General features: G+C 39.9%; 1 protein-coding gene across 5 annotated transcripts in view; it reads left to right on the top strand.

Moving 5' to 3' along the window:
* DIP2C (DIP2 acetate--CoA ligase C (putative)) overlaps positions 1 to 27840 on the top strand; it is a 290423-nt gene that overhangs the window by 138115 nt on the left and 124468 nt on the right. For 3 of the 5 annotated variants that reach the window (XM_085227045.1, XM_085227046.1, XM_085227044.1), the window contains exons 2-3: positions 14132 to 14203; positions 17239 to 17406. In XM_085227045.1, the coding sequence (XP_085083171.1) occupies positions 14132 to 14203; positions 17239 to 17406 (240 nt within the window). The remainder of the gene's footprint in view (positions 1 to 14131; positions 14204 to 17238; positions 17407 to 27840) is intronic. The other 2 variants (XM_085227048.1, XM_085227047.1) reach the window with 1 other exon arrangement.

Genomic DNA, 27840 nt, shown 5'->3' with positions numbered 1-27840 from the left:
GTCAAACAAATCCTGTAAGAGATAGATGGAAGTGGTGAGTCTGTACTTTCCATGGCTTTTGCAACATCTGCTTTGTGAAACAATTTCATGAACATTCATCTCTATGCTGCTTAGCAGGATCTGTGTATTGAAAATGCATGCAAATAGAAAAAGGTGAAATACTTTCTGTGTTAATTGCACTAGGAAGGTAAGATCTCAAGCACCATTTCTTCTTCAGTTGTCATTCTGTAAAATTTTCTGAAATGAGTGTAGTATAGTTCTCCTTGGTTTAAAGAATGATTTTAATGTTTTTAGTTCATTTGGACTTTTTTTTGGAATTGCTCTGTTTTTCTCTGGAGCAGCTGAAGGAACATTTATATAAAGCAGTGATTTGCCATCAGCTTGCCTATGCTCTGGTGCCAAAGAGGTAGGAGTTCAGGGATAAATCATCTTCCATGTTTTTCTTCCTGTGAGATAAAATCATGATGAGTAACATGACAGAGCCGTCTGCACCTATGACCAAGTATTTTTTATGTGGTTTCTGAAGTGTGCGAAAATGTCCTTCCACTATTTGGAGGTCCATTTTGTTATTTCAGCATGGCTCTTTTGCATCCATCTTGAGTGCTGAGCATGGCCCGGACAGAAGATTTCTGTTGTCTGTGAAATCAGAAGTATAAATCAGAGAAGTTCCCTTATGTTGTGCTGTAAAATGTGAGTGTAAAGCTCAGTATTTGCTCTGGAACTGCACCTACAATGAAGAGAGAGTTCAGAGTTTCTAGAAAGAATAGTGCATAAATTGTACAGAGATTTACATAGGAAAACTCAATAACATCAGAAAATAATGTCACATTTTTCAAGCACATCAGCATTTATTTTTGTGGGAGCAAATAATGGATGTAAGTAACTGCAAAGCAGTACACAGGAGACTGGGCTTCCTGAGGCTTTTTTGAGTCAGTATTGAGACTGTTGCTTGTTAAAAACAAGGGAGCATACTGAAAGAAGAGCAAATGTTGTACTATGTTAGGTTAGTGTAAGTGAAAATACTTTGTGTTGTTATACGTGCCATCGTTAGAAAGCTTTGCAACCTTTTGAATTTTCATGACCAAATGCATGGTTTGCTAAGGTTCACAGACCTGCAGTCTGTGCCCTGGGTTGTTTCAGTGCCATTTGGATTGCAGGGTTACAGCTAAGGACGCCTTTCCACCTTGTCCTAGAACAGAGAGCCATTTTAGTCTGTTTTTAAGCTTACTGTAGTTCCATATATCAGCCCTGCTTGATGCCTGACAGCTATAACAGGGACTTTCCAATATTATTTTCTTAATTTGCACTTATTATTATTTAGTATTTATACAGAGTAATGCATGCATTGATTATTTCCCTTATTATGTTCCTTTCCCCTGTTATCTGGCTCCCATGTGCAGTCCCCAGCTTTGCTGGAGGCTGCAGCACAGCTTTTACCATGTTCTGTGAACTCTGTGTCTGTGAGGTAGCCCTGGAAGTGATCAGCCTGCTTGCCTAAAGACCTCTCTGTGATTTACAGCACTTAGCACATTTGCTGGATATTCCATCTCACATTCCCTCCATGCACAAGCAGAGCCAAACCATGGCCTTGGTGCACCTGGGAGGACACGGGCATGGTGTGCATCTCGCCAAGAGCGCCCAGCAAAGGTCATTCTTTCATCATGGGTGAAAAAAAAAATAGGGATTTCTCCACTGTGACTTCATAGATACTTTAAAAATGAATCCTGGACACTGTAGGTCCTTGGTCTGAAGTTGGAGTCTCAGTGTTGTGAATTAGAATAATTCAACGAAAAGACATTCCAGTGTTTGCCCTTAGAAAAGCTCTATAAAGCTGTTAGCTTTATAGAGGTTGTTTTAGCAGGTGGGAGCCTAATGAAAACATTGTAATTGATATGTATTGTTTTTCACATTTAGACTTGTAGCCTTGCTGTTCATGCTCCTTCTCTTTGTACATTATCGCCAGCAGTGGCCCATTGGTAGGTAAAGGTACCTGCAGAGCTGTGCCATTGTGATTGGAAGTACCATAACAGACTTGGATTGACAGTAAAATAGCACTTTGTTCTTTTGCACTACTGACAATAAAATGTGCTGTTGCTGAGAGCAGTATTGTTGGTAGTGATGACAGTTACAGCAGGGAAAATATACCCCTGAATTTGGCTGAATTTTTCACTACATCAGCCAGACTCACTTGGACATGCCTTGAGTATACAAACAATCTGGACCCTGGCTGCAGCATTCTTGTATAGGAGTAACCATGTCTAAATAAAACAGCAAGTATTTTGCCTGTGGGTTCTTGGCCACGTTGCTTTTTGCTTTTAAATGATATTTTTTTCTGAGGTTGTATCATCCATCTTCTTAAATAAGCAATAAATTGGTGGCCACTGGGGATAAGACATGCTGTTGGCCTGTTTTGCTCCTGCATGGCTCTCTGAGTTTGGTTCTGTACTATAAGCAGGGGCTCAGGGCAAGATGAAAAAAATGAAACTGACCAGATTTTAAATCACAGAATACTGAAATGTTTAGAAATCCTCACACATTCATCACTACATGAATACCTTCTGGAGAGAAATTGGAGGGAAAGGGTTAATTGGCGCATGGTGCAGTGCTGTCACTGCTAGCGATAGATTTGGAACAGAACCCTAACATGAAACAAGGGAAACAGATTATTTATTTTATTAGCTAAAGTCATCTTTCTAACTTTGAGGAAGCCAAACTATGCCTTCGTCTTCACAAACTCTTCAGTCTTCTTGTTCTTTCTTCTGCTTTTACTTTTCAGAAAAGACAGCTTAGATTGAGAAGGGTGTGCAAACGTCTCTGCTTCAGTACAGAGAGAATGTTTGAAATGATCCAAAGTTGTGCCATTTTAAAGAAATAATGGTTTTACATAAGAACTCTTCAAAGTCAGAAATAGGCAGCTGAGGAAAACAGAGGGTAGTATAAAGAAGAGAAAACCAAGCAACCAACCAAAAATTGAGCCTGAGGATGACATGGTGGATGCTATTGAAATCACCAGCTGTTAATAATAATTAAAATTAAAAATTAATTAATTAATTAATTAAAAATTAAAAACAGATACCGTAAATTTGTGAAGGAGAAATTTTATTCTTTTTCTGGTGTATGAAGTCCTCAAAAACATGAGAAACATGTTCTATATGGAACCTATGGATCAGTATCAAGAGTTTAATTTATTTTTTCTTTTAAAGCTCTGGGCTTCAGTCACCGGAGTCTTACCCTTAAATAAAATAAAATAAAATTAGATGTATCAGCTGTTCTCAATTAGATGTTACTAATCTCTGCTTTTCAGAACTTTTAAAATGTTGAGAAAATGCGCTCTGGACTGATAATTTGTCGGTAGGGTTTTTTGATGGAATCGTGTGGGTGAAAACAGAGCTGGTGTGTGTCAGCACCTGGGTGCAGCGAGAGGCACGGTGCAGGTCTGGGGCCGTTGCTCTGGATATGATCATAGCAATGCCTTCACCTCTGGAGAATGACCCAAGAATGGCAAATGGCATGGCAAGAATCTTGAGCTTGTTGAAAGTCTGGAATTAATTACCTCGTGAAAAGCCAAGTTGACAAAAGTGCATCAAAAAACGAATGCTGCAGAGAAGGCATGTCATGAACTCTTCATGGCAGAGGGTAGGGGAGTATTTGGTTAACTTAAAAGTTGGCAAATCCATGCAGAGCATAATTACATTGTGGCATTAATTCTTCATGGCAAATTGTTGAGGCCAAGACTCCAACCAGGATTTTGGTGAGATTCAAAAGGGAATTCCAATTTAATTTGGGCAGCAAAAGGTAGTCTGAGCTGTAGCAGCTACTGCTGAAACATTTTTGTAATGGGCTCTGGGCTTGAGGTGAGCCTGCAGCAACTTTTGATCAAATGACACGATGAGGAGAAGGAGGGCAGATTATTTACGTTTCCCACTTGAAACTCTTTACCTTCTTCTGCCCTCTAAGTAACAGCCACTCTGAGTGCTGAAAGAAGTGAAAGAACGTTGGACAGGATCCAGTGTGACAGTTCCTGTGCTTCTTACATTCTTTTCCAGTTCTGCAAACAGTCATAAAAATTAATGACTGCCTCTTCAACTGTCCAAAGCACAGCATCATCGCAGGGGGGTAAAAGCCATTATTTCTGTTCTGGGATACACAAAGATGCTGCATCTTTCAATCTGATGTGTAAAGGTGCTCCAATGCCTCTTACTATTTGAATTACATAAATAGAATGGGAATCACCTTTTAGCTACTGAATGAAAGCATCTGATGGTTTTTGTGCTATCCATGTTTGAATTATAATAATGAAGATTTTAGTGAAAGCTGAGGAGTTCAGATAGAGAGACAAGCTCTGTGGTACTGTCATGATAAGAAATCATAAATTCACTGTCTTGCAAGTAAAATATCCAGTAGTGCTGATATCAGATGAAAACTGTGAGGCATTCCTAAGAGGGCCAGACAGTGAAATGCTCCAGCCTGTGAGCAACCATTATGGCCTCGGTCATGGAAGACTTTAGATGGACAGCGGCTGATCAGTGATGATTCTAGAATGGGCAATATCTGAGATTGCAGATGATTAATGATGGTAAATTAAAATATATGATAAGCCTTTTGAGCACTGAACAGCAGTGGATGATGAAAGATCTTTGCAGTGCAGTTGTAGAATCATCAGTCCTGAGTGCAGCTGCCCAGAGCTCAAGCAGCACATGCCCCCAGTGCAGGGCCACCCTTGACCTGCAGCTGAGCTATGCCAAAAGGTTGGTGTCTTGGGCATATTTACAAGAGGCTGTAAATCCTACCTCAATTCTGGCATTTTTGGTTTTGTAAGAATGACTGCCCTCCCATGCTCTGCTAGTGCACTCCTCAGCTGGGGTTTAACAGCAAAGTGTGGAATGATGTCTCTTGTTGCTTGTCTAAAGGATAAGTGATCTTTGTTGGCACTCCTAAAGTACTGCACCTATAAAAATAAATGGGCTGATTGCTTCTGTGAAGGACGTTATTGGTGCTCCTTTGATCACCAGGCTGGCATGTTTGCTGATCAGCCCGCTGATTCATACAGTTCAGCAGGCTGCAATGGTAATATGTGCAAACCAGTGAATTAAGAAACACTTGTGATAATAATTAGCAAGCTGCCAGCTCATGTACGTGTTTTGATGTATTGATCTAAACATCTATTCACATTCCTAATTTCTGTATCTTGATCAAGAGTGATTGCAAGTTGGAAACATCATAAATCTCTAAAAAGACAAATGAGAGTATGGTGATCTGGTTTCTATAGTGTACAGAAGAGTGTGCATCAAACCTAGCAGAAACTTGCAGATTTCCAAGTGCCATATTTCACAGTCACTAGAGGGTAATGCCTCCTATGAGAACAGCTGCTGTGTGCTAACATCAGTATGAGCTGTCACATCATGTCTGTAATAGTGCTGCAGACCTTTAGGAGCCTTTGGAGGTGCTACAGCAGGCAAAAATGGAATTGTCAAATATTGTGAAAGCTGCAGAGAACAGGCACATTGATTGTGCCTTGAGGTAATTGGAGGTGTGCAACTGTTTTTCCTTGTGAGTTGTTTCTCGGGTTTAAGAGATTAGAATCTGAGTCAGCTTTTGGTAAGAAAGTCCTTGGTCAAAGGATGCATATTTTCAGTATTACATGAACACTTTGCCTACACAATAGGAGAGCATTGAGCTGCTTTAGTGCTCTTCTGTTCTTTAAGTAACACACTTGGAATAGAGTTGAGTGAGCAAATGACGTGTGCTTAATTCATTTTGCTGTTTGTGATCCTTTTGGAACAAAGTGGGATAATGGCAGGAATATAAGTTAGGTTATTTCTTTTGGAAGTGAAAAAATTCATTACGTGTATTCAGTTCAGGAAGAAATTATATAAGCAGCAGTTTTCAAATGTAATTTTTTACATAGAACGTGTGAAGTGATCTACGTACCCTATTAACATGTATTGCAGGTGCCTCTGAATACCCCTTCATATTATCATATCTAGCTGCTGTATCAAATAAAATGTGTGCTAAAGTAAAGGCCCAAATTGCATTTGCAAGTTGTAAAATAAGGATTCATTTTTTTTATTTCCTTAGATCAGAGGCAAATATTTAATTTACATTATAAGGACAGGTATTTTCTAATACTTATTGATGGAGATTAGGTCCATTCTACTGAATTTATTCTATGTATATCACCCTCAGTTTTGAGGCCAGAATGTGGGTAAAAATCTGAACTCTTATATCTTTGAATTGCAAATTAATTGCAGTAAATATTTATTTCTCTCAGAGTAGTAAGAAAAAAAGTAGTTCCAGGAGGTGTATGTTTATGGAAGCCTATAACTGTTTAGAAATGGTTTGGGAAATAATGGTTATTAGCAGAATATAAAGCTATTTTAAAACTTTTGGCAAGTCATGAAGAACTCATGATTACAAAAAAAATATATATTCTTCTGCTACCTGATTACCTCAGTGTAGTAGTTGAACAAATTCATAGTAAATTCATAGATGAGATTTGCAGTTTCAAAAGATCACTGGCTGATGATCTTTCTACTTCTGTAGAAGTGCCTTGGTGTTTCTATAAATTAGAGGAGCAAAAGCTGTTTTCTTTCAGATCAGTGGTAAAGACAGTCAGTTAATTCTTGCAGATCTGTCTGATTGATTTACAAAACCATGAGAGCGTCCTAATAAATAAATGAAAAGGGTTAGACTCAGCTTAATAGAGTGAGGGATGCACTGGAACAAAATCAAGAATGTCTGAAAATTGTTGGTACTTTAAAGGAACAAATAATAGGTTAGTTCTACGTATCTAAAAGATCAAAGGAAAAAGGAAATAACCCTTTTAATAGGGATTGAAATGAGGTTTAAGATAACCTAAGTAAGCTGGAAACCAATTGAACAGTGTAGAAGATGCTAAGCACAGTGCAGAAGTGAGGTGTTTGCATTGTTGAGATAGCCAGTATTTTGGGCAAATGGCGTTCGTCTCACAAAACTCTGCTGGACAAAATGCCTTCACTGGACACTCTAGATTTTGGAGCATGTAAAACTCAACTTCCTTTCTCCTCGAGACGATTTGAACCAACATCTCACCCTTTAAGTAAATCCAGAGATAACCATGTCTCAGAGGGCATTCAGAGAAGGGAACTCTTACATCTCTAAATAAGGCAGTTTTGTTTTGCCCTGAATAGTTAAAAATCTGCTGAGACCAAAAGAGAGGATGTGAGCAAGTGCTTAATGTTGTTCTTAGAGTGTTCTCTTTGCTTTGATTGCTGCTGTTCTTGCATAGCATGCTGTTGGATTGCGTGTCTGAGGAGGTCTTTCCCTTCTGTACGCTTTTGAAATTAATATATTTCTGTACTTCAGGGTTGGTTTTTTTTTTTTTTTTTTTTTTTTTTTTTAAATACAAGTTGTTCTACTGTTACTTGAAAAAAACCTTGGGTTACTGCTGACTAGCAATGCAACAAGGCTTGTGGTTGGAATTGAGGTGAAATGGGAGTGGATCAGGTGATGAGGAGAGTTGCTTACTGGAACTTCTATATTTATGTAGGTTTTCTAGAACATCACATAACGTAGTTCACCTTATTAACTTGAGCATTTGGAGCATTTCAACAGAAAAATATGAATATTGCCATGGAACACAATTGTTTTGCTTCATAAATGCTAACTTCTTTTAACTCTTCAAAATCTCATATTGCCATTTAACAAAACATGGTCTGCTAAAATGGTATGATGATCTCCCTGGTGATGTGTTTTTAGAGAGGTAAGGTTACTCAGCATAGTCATTGTGGTACTTTAAGTTCATGATCACAACTACTTACAGCTCCTCAGTGTTCTTCCACAATCGCCATGGTCTTCTGATAGTGTGAAAGGGAGTATTCCTATTTCAGTTTCACAGTGGCCGTTAAGAAATTTGCAATCCTGCCTTTGCATCCAGCTGTCAAAGTGTGTGGAAATGTGTATTTGCATGAAGGCTTTCTTTTGTCCAGAAGAGTTTCTATGTTTACAGAAACTGTGGGAAGAGATTCTGGCATTCTAATATGATAGTACAACTATTGTAAATACCTATTTTTATTATTATTATTTTTTTTTACATCAGCATAATGTCTTTAAACCACAGTGGACAAAATAAAATTATTTTGATCACTGCTGAAACACTTGTATTATTGACTAGCATAACTAACCTCAAATACAAGAGTTATATGAACCCAAATGAACAAGGAGCAAGTTGCAATATACCAGATAAAAGCTGTTCATATTTCTTTTATCTAACCCATGAAAACAGGAGTTCCAAGCTTCTATTCTGAATTGAAATCTGTAAGGATCTCCGCAGCCATGCTTCATTGGATCAAAATCTGGAAGCAGATTTGTGGCTGGCATGTTTAGAAATCTGTTGCTTTTTAGAAGAGCTGCATTCTCTTCCAAAGTTAAACCCATTTGGAATTTTGGTTAAGATCAGTATTGATCAAAGTAGTGAAAAATAACAGTTAAAAATACGAGATCAGGAGCATATGCTGCTTCCTATGGATTTAACAAGATAAATGTACTTAGCTATTGCAAGTTTTCCCTTTTGGAAAGCCTGACTGCATTATCTGGTTCAGATTGTGTATTTTTTGCTTTGTTTCATGTAACTATTATATGTTCCTCCTCAAGGATTCTGTTTTTTCTGAGACATTTGCAGGGCTGAGAAAACATCAGGACAGAAGCTGGTGCAGTACCCAGCACTGTGGAACTGACTGCTTCCCTCTGAACTCTACATTCTAAATAATGATAAGTGGAATTATGGCAGTAATTGTCCTTCTTTAGGGAGCATTTCTTACTTGAAATATGAAACCTGTCTATTAAATAACATTTGTCAGAAGTGTTTCCTTAGGCATATTTTTCAGAATTGTGTTTTATTGTTATCTTCAGCAAGATCTGACTCTGCAAGGTTTGTGTTAGAGACGGGGAGAATAACTAGAACAAGCAAATGCCTCGTAGGCAACAGGAAAGTGAGTGGGGAGATGAAAGATGAGCTTCCAGCAGCTGCGAAAAGGATATACACTTCAAGGGTGCCCTATAAGCCTTATAAAGCAATAAAGGAAGGAAAACAACATTATGAAGGGTCCCAACAGCCATAAAATTCCAAAAATGGCAAGGATTGCTTTCATTATGTAAAGTGTTCGTTAAAGCTTTAAATAATGAAATAAACTCTGACACTGAGAATGGAAACCTTCCCTGTGAAACCGGCCTCTGTTTACGTTACAATCATGCAGGCCATAAAAGTCGTGCGGCACAACGCCGCGGTTCCCGGGCAGCTCAGCAGGGCTGGGCGCACAGCTCTGGGGCCTGCCAGGCCTCAGGCACTGCTGTGCTGAAGGCTTTGGGACCAGAACGTAAGTGGGAAGGTGGGGAAGGGATGCTTGGGGATTCGGGGTGGAGATACTAGAATGCTGTGTAAAACGATGTGCTGCTGGCTTGCTTCATCACTAATGTAGAATTCAAATTTCAACTTAGACATGAGTAGATTACATGGCAGATATTTCATTTGTGTAGCCAGAGAATGAGAATAAAGTATTTATTTTGAGCAGGAATGTCTTTAAAATTGAAAAGGCCTTGTATCTGTGTTGTTTTAGTGGTGCTAAAGTGGTTTATTTTGTCTGTTAGTAGCGTTGTATATTTAAATATCCATTCCCGAATTGGAAGCTGCTTTAGAAACCATTATAAGCTGTAAAGTACAGAGGAGACACTTCCTTTTCTGTCACTGAAATTCAGCCATTTTCTGCTGTGCTTGCAACATGCAGGGACAAAATGTATCCTTGAGGGAGAAGAGAACGCAGTTCAGTGTGGTTGAACCTTTAAGTTGCAACGTATTTCCCTTGGAGGCGTTGGAGCAGTAGTGTAATTTATGTTACTGCTTGCAATGAAAGTGTGCAAAGGCCATTAGTTTTTCTGACCAGTGCCATGGTCTGCCATTTGTTTCCTCACCATATTTCTAATTAGATTTTTAAGTTGAGAATGAGGTTGAACATCTTTTTAAAAAGACATTGGAAAAGCAAACAGCTTCTGATGTTTCTGCATTCCTGTACGTGTTGCATGAAATAGAGTTGTGCAGTTTTATATCTCTGTATTTGCACCATCCAAAATGAAATCCTTTGTCTCTTGGCGTATTTTTGGAAGACCAGACAGGGAGACTGTCTGCATCATGAGTGGGAGAAGAAAATGAGTCACAGTTCTCTTTATGAGGAGCTTTGTTTCATTCAAATCCCTCTTGCCAAGATGCTGACACTCAACTTGAGTCATCAGCAATAAACAAGTCTTACAGAAAATTGAATCTTTAGAGGGCAGAAAATCATGGGCAAAGGGAAGGTACTCACCGACAACCTGTTTCAGTCTGTGGATTTGAGGGCAATTATTGATTGCATTATTTCCTGTGACAGATTTTTCACAAGTGCCCAAAAGTAATTTAAATTCCCGGCCTGAAATTTCATTTCAAAACATGCGTGTGTAGTGAGAACCAGCAGCATCCATCAGGCTTTGAGATCACCAAGCATTAAATTGAGCACTCACTGCACTGAACAACATAACTGTAGTTCCTGCTTTTATCATTTGCTTTTCACTTGTGCTGTTTCCATAAAGACTGAGAACACTAATAGGCACTGGCACTTTCCTGGAAAAAAGCAAGATTTGGAGAAATTTATTATTATTATTTTATTTAATGCAGTTATCTTTCTCTTGAAAAAATTTACACGTATGTTGTGGTAACAATCCATCAAGATTGGATATGTTTGTGTTCAGGAAGTGACAATAGATCAACTAATAACCATTTCAATTGAAAAGGAAATTTTCATAATGTATTCTACATTACTTCAGGCAGTCCTCTTTCTTGGAAGTATTATAGCATCTTATTTGTCCGTGGTGTCTATGTTTCTAACCACTGTCCGCTTTTAAAGCGTGACAACTTCAAAGAAGGGTGGTAATTCAGAGATTCTTTTATTGTGGAAGTACTTCCATGTCTAAAGACATGAAATCTGACACTGTGGAACGAAAGAGAATATATAATTTTAAAGCTGGACTAGAAATTGCACAGGAGGGAATGGCTTTAAGTTGTTCTGGGGGAGGGTCAGGTTGGGAATTAGGAGAAGTTTCTTCTCTGGAAGAGTGGTGAGGCTTTGGCATAGGCTGCCCAGCAAGGTGGTGGAGTCACTGTCCCTGGAGGTGTTTAAGGAAAATGTGGATGTGGCACTGAGGGATGTGGTTAGAGGTATGGTGGGGATGGGTTGGTGATTCAACTGGATGATCTTAGTGGTCTTTCTGACCTTAATGATTCTGATTCTCTGGTATCGTGCAATCAGTGATTGCTGTGGGGAGCACAACTGAATGAACGTAGCATGTAGTTGTGTCTGAAAGTCACAGAAGCTGCAGGACAAATCAAAAATAAGGAGGTAGATATAAGATTATGGAGTTACCAAGCCTCGGTTCTGTGTTCAGTTTGACCAGGCAATCTTCATCCTAGGAGGGCTGGATCCTCTTCAATTTGTACTGTCCCTCTCATTTCAGAACTGGCGTTCTTCCCATTGTGCCTGGAAAGAGTCTGGAAGATGTGAAATAACAAATGAACTTGTTCAGTGAAAGGAGAATTGGTTGGTGCGTGCTTGATGTTCATTAGTCCTCAACAGTCAATTGTAAATATGGATTGGAAAAAAAATCAGGGTGAAAACACACTGCCCAGTCAGCAGTGAGGAGCTGGACCTTGTCAGGAGGATGAGGAGGAGAGCAGCCTGGAGAGGGCTGGTGCAGGCGGGAGGCTGAGGTCTTGGGGATGCTGAAGTAAAGGACCGGAGTGAGGCAGAGCAGAGCAGGCAGGAGACAGGCTGTGGGGTGGAGCTGAGGGGAGCAGGGAGGGGAACCTGAGAGCAGAGCCAGGGCCAACAGGGAGGTGAGATCCAAGGATTCCAGCAGGAGAGCAGAGGGCTGTGGGCAAATGCTCTGCTTCCAGCTTCCGGCACAGGGACTTGTCTCGCAAATACAATTCTGATATTACAATAAAAATTTTGGTGATTTTGTATTTTACTAATTTGGTCTTTTTAGATTTGGTTGCCAGGGCAATGATGCACATGACTATAGCACAGTATTGATTTGTGTGTACATGTACTACCATGTGTACCTAAGGACCTATTGCTCATAGTTTAAAATGGCATTGCCACCCTATACATCCAAACTGGAATGATGGTTATCCATAGGGGATCACTGTGCTGCAATCATGAAACAATAATACCAAATTTTTATTCAAATTAAGGCATGTCTGGAGTGCATAAGAATTCTTTCTTGATGAGCAAGGAGAATGAATGGCAATTTGTTTAACAAAGCTTAAATGAAAAGATTGCTCATATTTTATATTTTTCAGATGGAAATATATACATTTGTTAATAGAAACATTTTAATGAAGTGATATCTATAGTTACTGTCTGTTTTGTGAGAAGCTGACTGATAGGAACACATGATAGAAGTGTTCAAAAGGGGAATAAACGTGCTTAAAGTCAGTGTGTTTGAACTTTAAAAACACAGGTCCTCTTGCCAAGTCTACCACTTCCTTGGGTAAATATGGGACAGTTATCATTTCAAGTGCTTCACTCTCACTTCCCTCATTTAAAAATACAGATATTTTAGCTGACTTTCTTTGTAGAGCAGTTTGAGATACAGTAGCACAGGGTAGGTGATATTCTAAGCACTGTTTTTTTTTAGTGAGGGGCGAGAGGTTGGCTCGGGACACTGGCAATGAGGCTTGGAAAATCTTACCTCCTTATTGCTTATTGCAGCCATCCCCCAGAAGGGAGCTTCCCTTGAGGAACAGCAGTTACCGTTAGAAGGTGTCTTGATGTAGTTATTGACTTCAGGCCCACCCTCAAAAGCTCTCTCTATACATTTGTTACTACCTTAGCATCCATTTACCAAAGTGGTTGGGATTGAAATGGGCATGCAGTTCTCTTAGCAAATGGTCTCCTTAGCTCGAGGTTGAACACTGGGACGGAAGAGCCAGAGCAGATACACACCGCTGTGTTTGGCTAGATGTTACTGCTGAAGTTCTGCTTCTTTTTGTGTTTTATCCCCTCCTAAGCATTCGTGCTTTTTTCAAATGTACAAATCCAGCATTGGACTTCAACTGTATGATAAGTTTCACAAAAACGGATACACTTGCTGAACGGGCAGGAAATATGCTGTTATTTTAAAAATCTTGTAATTTTAAAGCTTGTCTCATTGCTTAGCATTCAGAATAGCTTGTACTACATTTAATATTTATGTATATGTGTGCATGTTCACTCGTACATTTGGAAAGAAGAACCTGGATGTTTTAGTTACTCTTGAGCACCAAAGCCAGGACTATATTCCAGTGATCTGGCCTTCCTGAACTCTAATAAGACTAGAAGCATCTGTTTCGTCCTGCTTATCTAATTATCCATTACTTTCTTTTAGAGCATGTGTACAGAAAAGCATTTTTTAAAATTCATGTTATGTTACCTAAAGAAACTGTAAACACAATGAAAAGTCACAGTAATAGTAAGAAATTTGGTTGTCTCCAAGATCCATTAGAGATTCTATTGGAAAGTCAGACAAAGAGTCTTTAAGCTACTATTTTCCAGTATATCTGTGGTAGATTTGTTTTGTTTTGTTTCTGTTGATCTCATTTCTGCTTAGAAATCAGCTAAAACATTTACATTGCAGAAATAATATAGCAGCAGTTTCAAATCTTTTGTGCCTTATATGCTTGATTAGGAAAATCCCATTAATGATAGAAAATGCTAATCAGCAATGTGTTTTGCCAGCCACCATGGGCCCACGCACTCCATATAATCCATTGTTTGTTAACCTAATGAAGGTCATTGTAGCTTTTTCAAAGCTTGTGTGACAGCATATCAAAATGCTTTTAAAACTCTGCTGCTGGACTCCGGTGCTGAAATAAATCAAGGCTGAGTATTTACTTGTCAGAAGGGTTCTGGCATAAATGAGTTTTTTTTTTCTGGGTAGAGTGATCATACTGTGCTTTCATTTGTTCATTATAATTGTCAAGACAGACAAACAGTGCAGTGGTGGCTAAGCTCATGGTGCTGCCATTAAGCAGCTAGACTTTGTCTTTATCCACATCTTATTGATTTTCCTTTCCTTTTCTTGGCAGGTGACATCACACAGAAAGGATATGAAAAGAAGAGATCAAAATTAATTGGGGCCTACCTGCCACAACCTCCCGGTACGTGTACCTGTGCTTGCAGTGTATGAAGATGTCAAGCGTATTGGTAGTTGCCACGATAAAAATCTACATCTTTGAAAAAAAAATTATGTGGTTTAAACAAAGCTATTGTTATGCAGAAAAAGCTTATTTCATCCATTTTATATATATTTTTACATTTATATGTCTGCTTTGGCACATGTGCATTTTTTTACATCCATTGGTTTGGGTTTGGCACTCACATCTGGAAAATAAAATCAGCCTAGGTTTGTTAGAGATATTGTTTATTGTTAAGTAATGCAAAAATACAGAAGAAAATACGATGTCCTAACTCATTAAGACTTGTGCCACGTAAAACTTTCTAAACAGAGGTATACTTGAGTGGAAGAAAACCTTATAGCTTTGTTCCTTTCTCCCCTTTTGGGTTTCCTGCCCTAATCTTACTTTTGAAGTCAACATAGAGACCAGCAACATCCCTTAGATTTCAGCTTGTCTTTCAATGCGTGATCAAGTGATCCTTTATAAACAGTCGGTCTCTGTATTTAGGAGTGAGTTGCATGTACCTGCCCTAAAAGTGTACAAAAAATTTCAAATGAAATCAAATGTCAAATTACGTATTGCTTCATTTAACTTACTCCCTATATGTGCTTACCAGAAATAAGGAAAAACTCTTCAGAGTTCATGCTTTATAAAGACACTGAATTTTGAAGTTGTCTATGTGGTTTTACTTATCGTTGTAGGCCTCCATTTTATGCCAGCCTCATGGGAGCATGCCACACTCTCCTGTGCAGTCTCACTTGCTGTACAGGGGCTCCTCTTGCACTTGGCATTCCTCTGAGCCGTATTTTTACTGCAGACCTGGGAACTAGTTCACTTTTTCCTTTACCATATTCTTTCTTTATGGCGTTGATGGTTTTCTATTCAAACAGCTCATGTAGAGGTACTGCCGTATTCTGGCTTCTACAGATGTATGTACAGGTCTCTGGAAGGAAAGCCTCCTATTTTTTTCCATAGAAACTACAGCAGATAGAAAGAGCGCAACAACACTATTTGATAGAGAAAATTCTCAATTACAAAGCTATTTTTCAACATATTCACCACTGTTAGCTATGTATTTTTGCCAGCAATGAACAAGAGTCTGCATGCTGTGCTCGTAAAAATCTGCATGGTTGTCTGGAATGTGGCATGTCTTTCATGTTGCTGTCATCACTGCTGAAACCTACCACCCACTGCCTCACAGTGCTCACATCCACTGTTTGGTCTCCATAAACAGTCAACAAGCATCAGTGAATGTCTATCTGTACTACTTTTTCTGCATGAAGGAAAATTGCCTTTTGTCAGACTGCCCCTCTGCTGCCATCTGTCACACAGCATCAAAATCTAATGGAATATCGGCAGGAAGATTCAACCTCTGCTGCCGTATCACCAATATCTGCCTCTAGGATTGTGGGGCAACATCATAAAGCAGGAGGCATTACTTTGAGAGTATATTAGCTTGCTCCGTAGCAGAATGGTATTCTGGGGCCTTTGGATTTCGTTTGGTATGCTTCACTGGTGGAAACTCCACAAAAGACATCAATGTTACAGACACCTCTTCTTTCTGAAGTGATAATTCCTGACTTGAGGATGACTGTAACATCTGCTAACTGTAGGGAGCTGTAAGAGAAAGAAGCAAATCAAATCAGCAGAGCCGGATGTTCAGGCATTAAATTTGCGGATATTTGTTGACCAAACTATCAAGCATATGATAGTCTTCACAGCATGTTCTCATGTTCTGTACTTAGATGTACTGAGCTATGGGGAGACTTACTTAACAGTAATCCTCAACAGAGGGTTATGGTTGGTACCAGTATTCTCTGGTATACAGCTCTTCCTCCAGAGAGCCATAGTCATTTGGTCAAACTGTGGCCTTGTCTCAAACTACTGAGGTCTTCTCATGCCATGATGAAAGAGAGAAGGTGGAGAACTTACTGAGGTTTATCTTTCAAAGTCTTTGTTGTGACATTAAAGTTTTCCAGCAAAAGGACAGCAGAGAAATCTGTATCAGTCCTATAGTGGGATCCATTCAATAATTTGAAGAAGTCATCACTGACGATGTAGCAGATCTAGCGCTATTGTAAAGATGGGAAGAAACAGGGTGAATGTTTTCCTCTGTACCACTTTGCACGAAAACTTGCACTGGGGATGTGGGGATGAGTGAAGAAAGATTATGGGAGGAAGGACAGGAGAAGACTATTGAAATATTGTCCACTATTTTCTTGTACGTACATCGAGCTCAATCATTTAGCTCATGGCTAAATGAATTACTGTGTTATAAAGGAAGATATTGCTTCTACTGTATTAAAGTATTTTCCTCCAGAAACTGATATTATTTGTGCTTGATCTTCACTGTCTTTGTAGTTTTTGTTTGTTTTGTTGTGTTACCTTTTGGACAAAACCTGAAACTGTAATTTGATATTTTCCTTCTAAGATCTTACTCACCTGAGGTCCCTGTTCAGTAGGAAGGGGAAAATGAGTCCTTTATGAGAAGAAATAAGATAACAAAACAGATGCTGCATTTCATAAGCCTCTGTTGATATCTGAACAGTCATATAGGTGATCAAATTAGTTATTTCTTTGTTGTAATGTGTTTTGATGGGGAACTGCAAGAATGTATAAGCTTTGGTCTAAGCTTTTGTCGTTAAAAAGGAGAAGAAGATGAAGAGAGATTTTCAAACAGTGTGGAAATTGGTACGGCTCTTCAGCAGGGATTGAAGATCTCAGGGAAGGGCTGGGATTTGTGTTCTGTGACTGCACTCAAGGAAAATAAGGAAATCCAAAGGCAGTTCCCCTCTATTTGGGCATCCAAGTCCTCTTGCTGCACCTTTGCTAACATTTCTAACACCAATGTTGGCAGAGTGGAACATTGACCTCATTGGCTCCGTGAGTGTCCTGTAGTGTCTGTGCGTGTGCGTGCGTGTGTGCTGTACTGCATGGGGGCAGCAGCTCCATTCGTTGCTGTAACAAATGTAAAAAAACTAAACGTGAATTAATTAGTTTTTTTCAACTTGTTACAGCAGCGAATGGAGCTGCCGCGGTACGGTGTAGACTGCAACACAGTGAAGGAGCTGCCAGAAGAATGCTCCGCACTGCCAACATTGGGGTCTGTGACATCCGGGAAGCGGCCGCTAGAGAGAGAGCAGCCAGCACAGCAGGAAACCGGCCTCTCTTTTATTTTCGTTTTGGTGAGCACAACGAATGTATCTTTTTCAGTCCATATCTGTCTGTAAGTGTGCCTCAACTGGAAGTCTCTGGTAAATGTGTGCATCAGTCAGACAGGTGAGGGGCTGCCAGTGACAAGGCCGGACAACGGCAATTGGGAGGCTGTTATCAACTTCTGTCTGTCTGAGGGCGGAGTGTTGAGAAGGGAGAAGGAATAATCAATTTTAGTGGCATATGAATGCCTAGCTTCCATGCAGTGGTCACTTTAGAGGAGGAACATAGAGGAGGCTGGTGAAACACAGGAAGGCATGTGTTTTTACTTCCCTTTTTGGAACTGCCTTTTTACAGAGCACTGGAAAAGTCCAAGTCCACCAGAATCAGAAGGAAGCTGTAAAAATCTGAGCACCCCTAGTTCTGTGCAGTTTCTAAGTAGAGACTGAATCTCTGTGGAAACTCAATAGAGTCCTGAAATTCAGTAGAGTACTGGAAACTTCAAACCATTCAGAAGCAGGCCAACATCTAGGAGCAGGCACCAAGCTGATAGAGCACACTTGAGGGACTTCCTGTAGGGCTAATGTGTTGGCAGTGTGGACATATAAGACAGGGTCCCAGCTGTGCCTCTACAGCTGTGTCTTTCAGCAGTCATTCACCTTGCCTTCTGGGAATGTAATAGAATCATAGAATGGCTTGAATCGGAAGAGACCTTAAAGATCATCTAGTTCCAAACCGCCTGCTGTGGGCAGCATTACCATCACCAGTTCAGGCTGCTCAGGACCACATCCAGCCTGGCTTTGAGCACCTCCAGGGATGGGCCAGTCACAGCTTCTCTGAGCAGCCTGTGCCAGCGCCTCACCACACTCTGAGTAAAAACTTTCTTCCTAACATCTAACCTAAATTTACCCTCTTTTAGTCTAAGGCTGTTCTGCCTTGTCCTGTCACTATCAGACTGTGTAAAAAGTTGGTCCTGTCATGGAGAAGTTCTTTACAGAGAGAGTGGTGAGGTGCTGGAGCTGCCCGGAGAGGTTGTGGATGTCCCCTCCCTGGAAGTGTTCAAGCCCAGATTGGATGGGGCCCTGGGCAGCCTGGTATATTATTAAATGGGGAGGTTGGCGGCCCTGCATGTGGTGGCAGTGTATGGGAACTGCTGAATCACGGCCTGAGCCGCTGATTGATAACTGAAGGCGAGCAATAAGTCAGCCATGGGAGCACAGGTGAAGGCAATTCACCTGTACTGCCGGAAGGGGTGGAGCTTGGCTCACATCTCCTAGATCCATTTAAGAGCTGACTGCCAGTGTGGAAGCATCTCTTCTGGAGATCCCTCCTTCGGAGTTTTACAGTGACCCCGGGACACGGGGTATAAATAACCTCCTTAGCCAAATTCTCTGGTGTATTTCACAATTATAACATCTGTACATTCTTTGATTATACAGGTGGGGTTGGAGATTCATGATTCTTGGAGTCCCTTCCAACCCTGGCTATTCTGTGATTCTGTGGTCCCTCTCCTGCTTATAAGCTCCCTTCAAGTACTGGAAGGCCATAATGAGGTCTCCCTGGAACCTTACCTAAGCTAAATGAGCCCAGCTCCCTCGGCCTTTCTTCATAAGAGATATCCTGTGGCTAGTGGCAGGCAGATGGTCCATTCCTATCCCTGCGCTTGTAGCAGAGGATTAGCAGGTCCCCAAGACAACAGATTTTCTCCTGCCAATCATGTGGGCACATGGACTCTCCTGTGTGCTTGTCCATGCTCTCACAAGGCAGACCTGACATACCGTAAGAGATGGGAAGAAGGGAAATAGAACTTACAGCTCTGTCTGAGTAAGGCATACCTGTAAAAACACAATCCCTTTGAGAAAGCCATATCCTCTCATTTTCAGACAAATTTGCTATTATGCTATAAAGGAAAGCCATATAGGATTCTGACTGTGTTGTTTATATTTCTCTACGCACACATAAAAGTGTGTACATACATCCATGTACTAGAGCTCTTTGTGTTGCGCTCACTGAGATGCTATCATGTTAGAAAGGGAAAGCTGGTACTTTTCAGGAATTAGTATAATCCTAATTCAGAAGGGGAAGATGTGCAGCCATGTGGTTGATACTACATTGGGTAATGTGGGAGTGCACTATTAAGGTTTCTATTTTGGACAGGAAAATCCCAGAGAGTAGGTTGTTGGATATGCTACACAGCAAATACACAGTGAGTCTGACACATGGGGGACTTGCTGGATCCACTGCACATCTGCAAATTGGCTGCACAGTGCATGCACTGTAAGTCTCACACATCCAGATGCTGCACAGACTGCACATATGCAAAGGACATTTGTGCCATCCCAGCCAGGCTGTTGAACATTTAGAAATCCGAGACGAATATGCTGCATTTGGCAATGGTAATGGGAAAAAGGACAGGGAGAGCCTCTTTTTTCTTTTCCATTAAATTCCCACCTGCTTTAACTTAAGGAGACCAAATTGCAGCTTTCTTCCTCAAAGCGCTGTCTCTCGGATGTCAGTTTGTAGCTGGAGACATTCTGTGCACAGAGTGATTTTTCTTTTCTTAGCATGTCTGTATGTCAGACATCTAAAAATAATGAATAGTGAATCTGGACCTTTTATCTATACACGCATCTCGGTCTCTCTTGTGCTGTGACCTTTCTCTTACTGCCTCTGTAGAGAAGCCCTGACAGCCTAGATCTGAAAGAATAACCACTTAAACAGGCATTCATTTCTGAATACTTTTCTGAAGATTATCTTGATTAGATCAGTCAGTTCTAGGTAAGATAACATGTGGTCAGATACATGTGTGCTATTAGAAGAAACCCTCCCTATAAGAAAAATAACTGAATTACAAGCCTCCCCCATAAGCTATTTTTTTTGCCCAATTTGCTTCCAGTCTTTTGCTAGGAAATTTGATTATTCATTCACAGAACAGAGAGACAATGTTGTTATCAATTAAGATTTTCTTCTAACAGCTTATACATGGGTGGTTCATTCCCTCTTAATCAGGTGGTGTGTCTACACCAGATTACTTTCAGTAATTTCCCATCTTTGATACCACCAGTGTGGTTCTACTTGTAGTGTAACCATGTAGACCAGTCACCATCACTCTTTCTATTATTGCTAATGAACCTGTGAGATGCAATGCTTAAAAGGCATCTGCTGCTCCTTTTGCAGGCCTGGAGACAGAGAGCTGCATCTCCTGCTGCTGGAGTCCCAACAGCACTGGCACTGCAATGAAATTTCAAGTTACGCAGTGTAGAGCAGATAATATGCTCCCAAATAAGATTCCCTGAACTTTATGAAACAATTTTCTGTAGAATAATTGGAACCATTTTCTGTGTCCTCTGTAATTAATGAGATGTATTTATGTCTATCTGTAGTATGTGCATATTTTTGCATACTGTGTGCATGTGTGCCTCCATTTACTATTCCTGCTGCTGGCACTTTGGGCACTGAAAGTAAACGTGGCGATTACAATTTCATTTTCTCTTCCACAGGCATTATTTGGATTGCAAAGATTGCAGGAAATGTTTAAACAAAGCTTGATTTTAGAACTGAAAAAATCCCTCATGTATTCACTTTATTAATAATAAGCAGTGTTGTGCCTTCCTAATTCTCAAAGATCTCAGCAAGATAGCCATGACGGGGCATTTCAAAGCATGGATGTAGGCTAAGAATATGAATTTTGTTGTAAAATGTATGCATTCTACAGTTTATGGACACATTTTTGAAAATAGTACAAAGATGTTTTAGAGATGTGAAATCATGGCAGATAGATGAAAGTAAATCATGCTTGAGGAAGTGTTTTGGTTTGAATTGATGGATTTCTTGCAGGGTCCTGTTTGGTTAAAAAGGGAAATTCTGAGAACTACCTCTTGGTGCCATCTCTTAAAGCTGTATTATTGCTTTGGTTTTGCCATGCTGGTTGAGAGCCCATTTATTATTTTAAGCATTGTTTTATGTTGGCACTTTTGTTTTCTATCTTGTACTAAGACCTTACAACATCAAACTGTTTTCAGACATGGAGAAAAATACATCTCCCTTCAAAGGTTGTACAGTAATAATAAGACAAAAATGGGAAGGGAAGAAATATAAGGAAAGAAATGAGCACTTGATATGATCAGCTAGTGTATCAGCTAGCAATGTGCTTAGTGGTTTCAGCACTTAGCGTGATGGCTTTTTTGGAGGGAAATATTTTTAGTACACATCAGAGTCAGAATCTTCTTCATAGAATGTGAAGAATTTCAATGAAATACTGTTGATGTTCATGGAGAGCATCTGTGAAACAGAATATAGCACCAAACATCAAGATGTTTGTCTGAAAATCTGATAAATGAGTGAGAGAAGGTGGCTCAATCTGATGTGAGCAATGAAAAAGAAAGAAAAGAAATACACCATTGCAGGCCTTGAAATAAAGTTTGTGTATGTTGGAACAGAGCAGAAGGAGTGAGCGGAGGCATACAGAGAGCTGGCTACCACTGTCAAAATGCAAAACTGATAGAATTTACAACAGAATGCTCCGAAGGGACAGATCTGCAGCAAATTTCTTTTGTTGAATGCTGAAGGAAGGATGTTAAACTGCTGGCAGTATAAATTGAGCAATACATAGGTGAATGCCTTTTTCTTTCTGTTCTGCTAAAAAAGCCTTCAAATCTAACACTGAAAATTTGGGACTGACATAGAAAAGTGAAAATCAAGCATCATGTATGAATTGTAGCAGTGCTGTGATATCCACCATCCTTGAGAGATTGAAGGGAAAAAAAAGGAAAACATTAGAAACATTGAAAACATTGTTTGGAAACATCAGAAAACAATGTTAGGGTGTGTGTAGAGGAGGGCCAAGAGGATGATTAGTGGGAGAGTTGGAGTTGTTTAGACTGGAGAGGATAATGTCCTGAGGAGACTTGACAGCGGCCAAATGGGATCTACAGGAAAGGTAGGGAGGAACTCCTCCCCACTGCAGAACAGGACAAAGAATAATGGTTTTAAATGGAAAGAAGGTACATTTGCATTAGACATTATGAAGAAATTCTTCATGACAAGGCTACTGAGACCCTGGAACAGGCTGCCTTGCCTTTGAAGATGCTCAAGGCAAGGTTGGATAGGGCCCTGGGCATCCTAGTCTTTTGGGAGGTGTCCCTGCCCATGGAAAGTAGTTGAAACTGCGTGATCTTTAAGGTCCTTCTCAACCCAAACCATTCTGTAATTCTGTGATTCTGTTATCCGTGCTAATTTTGTACTGAGGGCTTAACACATACAAGGAAATCCTGGAACGCAAGATGGAGATTGTAATAAGGAAAGAAGATAGATTTCAAGTATATGTATTGTTTGAAACCAAGTACAGAAGTAAATGTAAAAGCTCGCCTGTGAAAGATAGATTGTTAATGAAACATATCTCATCAGAAATTCCATCTTCTCCAGGTTTATCTAGCAAAAACTGGCATACCTTCCCTGGTTGTTTTTGGTTAGTAGTGTCACCTTTTAAAACTTCTTTGGATTAGGCTGATCCAGTGAACTTATTACTTCCATATACATCTGTTGGGAAGAGTGAAATGCCGTGCTAAGTAACAAGTTCCATGGGAGCGGTGTGACATTTAACCTGTTTACAAAATACTCGGTGCGTTCATCCCTTGGCTTTGCTTTTAAAGCAGAGTCAGCAGCCATTGCATAGAAGTCAAGGAAATAGTTTGAACTGAATGCAAATACTGTTAACCTTCCTTTCCTCCAGCCCTGATTTTGCTCTACAGCTTGTTCTCCTGTCAGCTAGGTTTAGAACAGTGAAAGCAGCCTCAGTACAGAATGCCTTCTATCTCTTATCAATTAGATATTTCAGCTTTTAAACATTTTCTGAGTCAAAATTTTGACCTACTCATAGAAATATGTGATACATCAAAGAGACTTGTCAGCTGTCGCTGAGGAAACAGTTGTCCTCTATTGGAGAGAGCCATGCAGTTACTGCAGCATCAGTAGCACACAACACTATAGAATCATAGAATGGCCTGGGTTGAAAAGGACCTCAAATTCCTCAAGGACCTATAATTCAACTACAAAAAAGAAGCAATGAAGACTAGAAGGGAGGAACAAGGAGATAAAGACAGAAAAAAAGGAAGGATAGGGGTGACTGAAACCTGTTTCAATGTGACAGCTTTGTGACTTCCATGCACATAAAAATAAAACTATCCAGCTTGCAGTGGTATGCCTAAATAGCTTTACTGTGGCTCTGATATTTTCAGTTAAATGTACTAAATGTAGAATCCAGCTTGCAGATTAGGATTTCTAGATTGATATATTTGCATTAAGTTGTCTGCCTATGAAGCTGGTATTTGAGCTTCCATTCTTATGTGAAGACACAGTTAATTCAGTTGATGAAACCCAGAGAGCTTTTCAGCTTATTCTGAAGCAGATATCTCCCCCCCCTCCCCCCCCCGAACACCTGCATAGCTTTGCAAGCTCCACTGGACTCTCTGAGTTGCCTGAACATAAGTGTCTAATACTACTCAAGATTTCTTAAGGTATTAGAGGCATCTGCACAGGGCAAGCATGCAGAAAACAACTTAAAGGGGACACATGAGATCCTGATCAAGGCAGGTGTCATACTTTGTAACATCTGATAAGACTTTGGGCACCTCTGTTTTGACTTCTGAGTCCTGGTCTAGGTTTCTGTTTTTCATTATGCGAGCTCAGCTTAAGCTCCTTCTTGTAGACACCTAAATATAGGTGTCTTAATCTGCAAGCTGAATCCCACATTAGTGGCGTTAGATAAATGAACTAATACTCGCATTAAGAGCATGGCTGTTAGCTCCAATGCACCTTCTAATGCGTATGTGCAATATGATGAGCACAAAGCACTGGCTTCTCGTTCTTCTATATAAAATAAATGTGCTCTGGGCATGTATTTTTAATTCATATTTTTCTTAAATTCTTTGTAAGTTGAAATGAGTCAGTGCTGCTAATTGTACTTGCCTTTCTAAGCCTTGCTAGCAGCAAGACTGGTGGCCTGTGGCATTATTAAGAATGATGTGATTTTGACAGTGATTGGGATTGTCTGTCTACAGGGCATTGGGGTGACATTGTCCTTTCTTTAATGAAAGCCATTCGTTGCTCTGCTGCCTCCTTAAATTTAGGAATTGATCTAGGTATGAATTCACAAGGCCCATTACTCCTCCACATCCACTGATCCACAAATACGTTTCGGTCAGGATGCACTTCAACAAGCATTAGCACTTAACTCAAGGACCCTGTGTGCTGGCTGTGAAAGCCATCAATTTGGGGGTTTTAGTTATGTTCAGAATTCCAAGTGGAAAAAAAGATGCTTGTTACTGCACTGTATTGCCAGAGCCTTCATGGAGGTGAACAGTTCAGCTGTTAACACCGCTTTGCTATTAATGGCAACATTTCTCTGAGTTCATAGCGTTCGTTATTCTGTATGGCTTTTACTTCTACCTATCGCTCAGAAATGGCAGCCAGTAGGTTCCAGCTACTGCATTCCTTGTCTTGCACAAGGGAGCTGCCTCCGGGAAGGTATGGGTCCCCACAGTGCTGGGCAAGTCCTCCTCCAGCCCTTTCTGTAAGGTTTCTTACTGTCTCTCTGTAGTGCGGCTATGCTTTGTGTTCTCACACAACAGAGAATTTAGTACAAAGAGAGGTCTCCCCACAGAGGGCTGGTGCGGAACTTCTCTGTTTCACTCTAGAATTAACTTCCGTAAAATGAGAGTCACACTCACATGTCCTGATCTGAGTAGAGGTTTATTTGCTGTTTTTATATGGATGGGAAAGTGGGATAAAGTCATCAAGTAATCCTCCCAAGAAGCAGAAGCTTTTTTGTTGCTCTGGTGAAGCTTGTTGTGTCCCTAAGTGCAAACCAGTGCAGCATGTTGGAGTTGCCTCATTCCTAACTGTTAAAGAAACCTCCTGTTACTGATTGTCTTTAAAAAAAAAAAAACACAAAGTGGGTGGGAGGTAAACTAGTGTAAAGTGTCCAAATTTTAAGATAAAACGAGAGATTTCTGTACCTTTAGAAAGGACAAGACTCTGGAGGCTGAGGCTGCATTCCCTTTTTGTGCCCTGGAAAAGGGCTTTTTTCGCAGCCTGCAGCTGCAGAGAACAAGACTGAGACAACTGAGGTATTTCACAACTGAATGGCCAGGAGAAAGAAGCCGGGGCCTCAATGTATTCTGCCCAACAGCTATCGGGTCCACCTGAAAAAGTCTGCCTGCTTCAGAAGTTGCACATCTTTTTGATGCTTTTCCTCACAATATAATTCCCTTCAGTGTTTCTAAGGCCTGTTGTCTGTGGCTTTGTTGTTGGAAAAATGTAGTTAGTCTTGGTTTTCTCTCTGATCCTGTTGTACCTATTAACTTTTGCTCATTCTTGTCTGCATGGCATTGCCATACGCAGGCAGTGAAGCTGTGGCACTGCTTTCTTCACCAGAACTCTGTGACACAGAATGTTAGATGTGTGTCTTTGGCTGTGATTTGTCAATATTTTGTAAATACGTGATTTCCAGAAAGTATCTTCTTATTGTACAATGAGACTGGATTGAGATATGGTTAGAACCTTGTACAGACTGAAACATCATTTTCTGAACATTTTCAATCAAAGTAATTTAAGTTAATGCTTGTTGTTAGTTATCATGGTGATTCTCATCGTGACCCAGTAAGGCCACCAATGAGGAGAAAATATTCCTTCAGAACATTTCAGTGCTTCAGAATTTATATACGTGTACTTAAAAGAACGTAAAGACTAGGGAGCAAATGAAATTATGCAGAACTGTGGTGAAATTGCACAGCACTGTAGTGTGGAGACAGAACAGTTGAATGAAGATATTTTATTTTAATTAAGAATATGAATTATTAATCGCAATCTGAGTAAGAGAACATTTATGGATTTACTCTGTCTTATGTCTCAGTGAGATTTTACTCCAAGTACGCTTTGTAGCCAAGCAGGCCCTTCTCCATGGGATCACAGCAGACTTGATGTATGTGATATCCCAGAGATTTAAGCGAGGAGCTGTTTCTCAGCTTGATTTCTGCATCACAGAGATGCACAGCATAGTGCTGACTTTTTTAACAGATGCTTTTTGACTAGCGCTCTGTATTCAACATAAAAATTCTTGTTACCCCAGAAGTAAATTCTTATCTCACCCCAATAAACAAGCCCTAAATAGCTCAGAAACAATCATGGAACGTTTTTGCATTGTGCTTTAAAAAAAAAAAAAATTGAACGCTTATTTAAACATGGCTTTTGAATCCAATTTCAATTTTTAATCATTCGTTCGAGCTTAGTTATTAATCATTTAATTAATTTTAACAGATCTTTCTTACCATCAGCTCTAAGTGGAAGAAGCCAGTTTTACTTCTGTCCCTACAGTTACACAGTGTGTAACAGCTTTCAAAAGTTAAAAAGAAGGCAAAAAATAAAAGGCAAAAGAATGAATTTTATTTCTTTAGGGTCTCTTTCTTTTGGTGGAATTTGTTTGTGCTTTTGTTCTTGCTTTTGTTTGTGCTTTTGTTTTCCCCCTGTGGCTCACAGTGCCCAATGTTCTGATTTATTAAATCTGAGCTATATACATTGCTTACTGGGTTTGTTTACTCAGGTTGTTCTGTGGAAGAGAAAGAACGGGGTGGTATATTATACCACTGCTACATATTCACATTTGTTTTCTTTTCCTATTGTTTGTTTGAATTGTTCTTTGTAAGTAACTCACTTCACTCTTCTGGAGAGGCTGTGAAGGAGAATTAGTTTCTGGAAGTGTCTGTATAACAACACTGCAGTTATACCACTGCTATCTTTGAAGGAGCCTTTAAAAAATACCTGTACTATAAAAAAGAAAATTGTAAGGCAAAGAGATAAACACAAGGTTTAAATCTAACATACTGGAAGTTTGGACCTAGTATATGGAGATGCTGCAGGTATATATTATGTCTGAATTATTTTCATTTTTTTGCCAGAACAGATTGCCCCTTCAGCTTGCTTTGCTACAGTACTGCTGATTTTCCTTTGGTAGCTGAAAATGCCTATACATATTGAACAGAAGATCCCACAGAAGATCTAGTTTACATAAATTAATGCTGTGCTGTCACAAACTGATACGATCTAACTGCATGAGGTTTTAGGAAAACATTTGTAATACAAATTTGTTAAACCATTTTTAGGAACTGTCTTTAACCAATTTACAGGAAAGCTTCCAGATTCATTGGAATGGTGTTTGTGTTTATTAGACATTAAAATATTTCACTAATACTACTTTGTGAAAAGTCGCCTGTATGGAGAAAAAAATCAACCCCAACCTTACAGGCTGTGTGCTCTTCTTATGGAGTGCGTGATCTTAAGTTGTTCTGTTAGAGAAGCAGGAATGTAAGCACACCAGGAAAGCTGAGCAGTGGCAAATGCTGCTTAGTAAACTGATGTGACTAGTGTGTTCATTTTCTAGGTCTAGCGTAGGCTGAGCTCCTCCTCGCTAT

Source organism: Meleagris gallopavo, chromosome 6 (genome assembly GCF_905368555.1).
Source record: "Meleagris gallopavo chromosome 6, MGAL_WU_HG_1.1, whole genome shotgun sequence".
Classification (NCBI taxonomy): Eukaryota; Metazoa; Chordata; class Aves; order Galliformes; family Phasianidae; genus Meleagris; species Meleagris gallopavo.
Note: the sequence above shows the minus strand (reverse complement) of the source record. Positions and strands in the feature narration are given on the sequence as shown.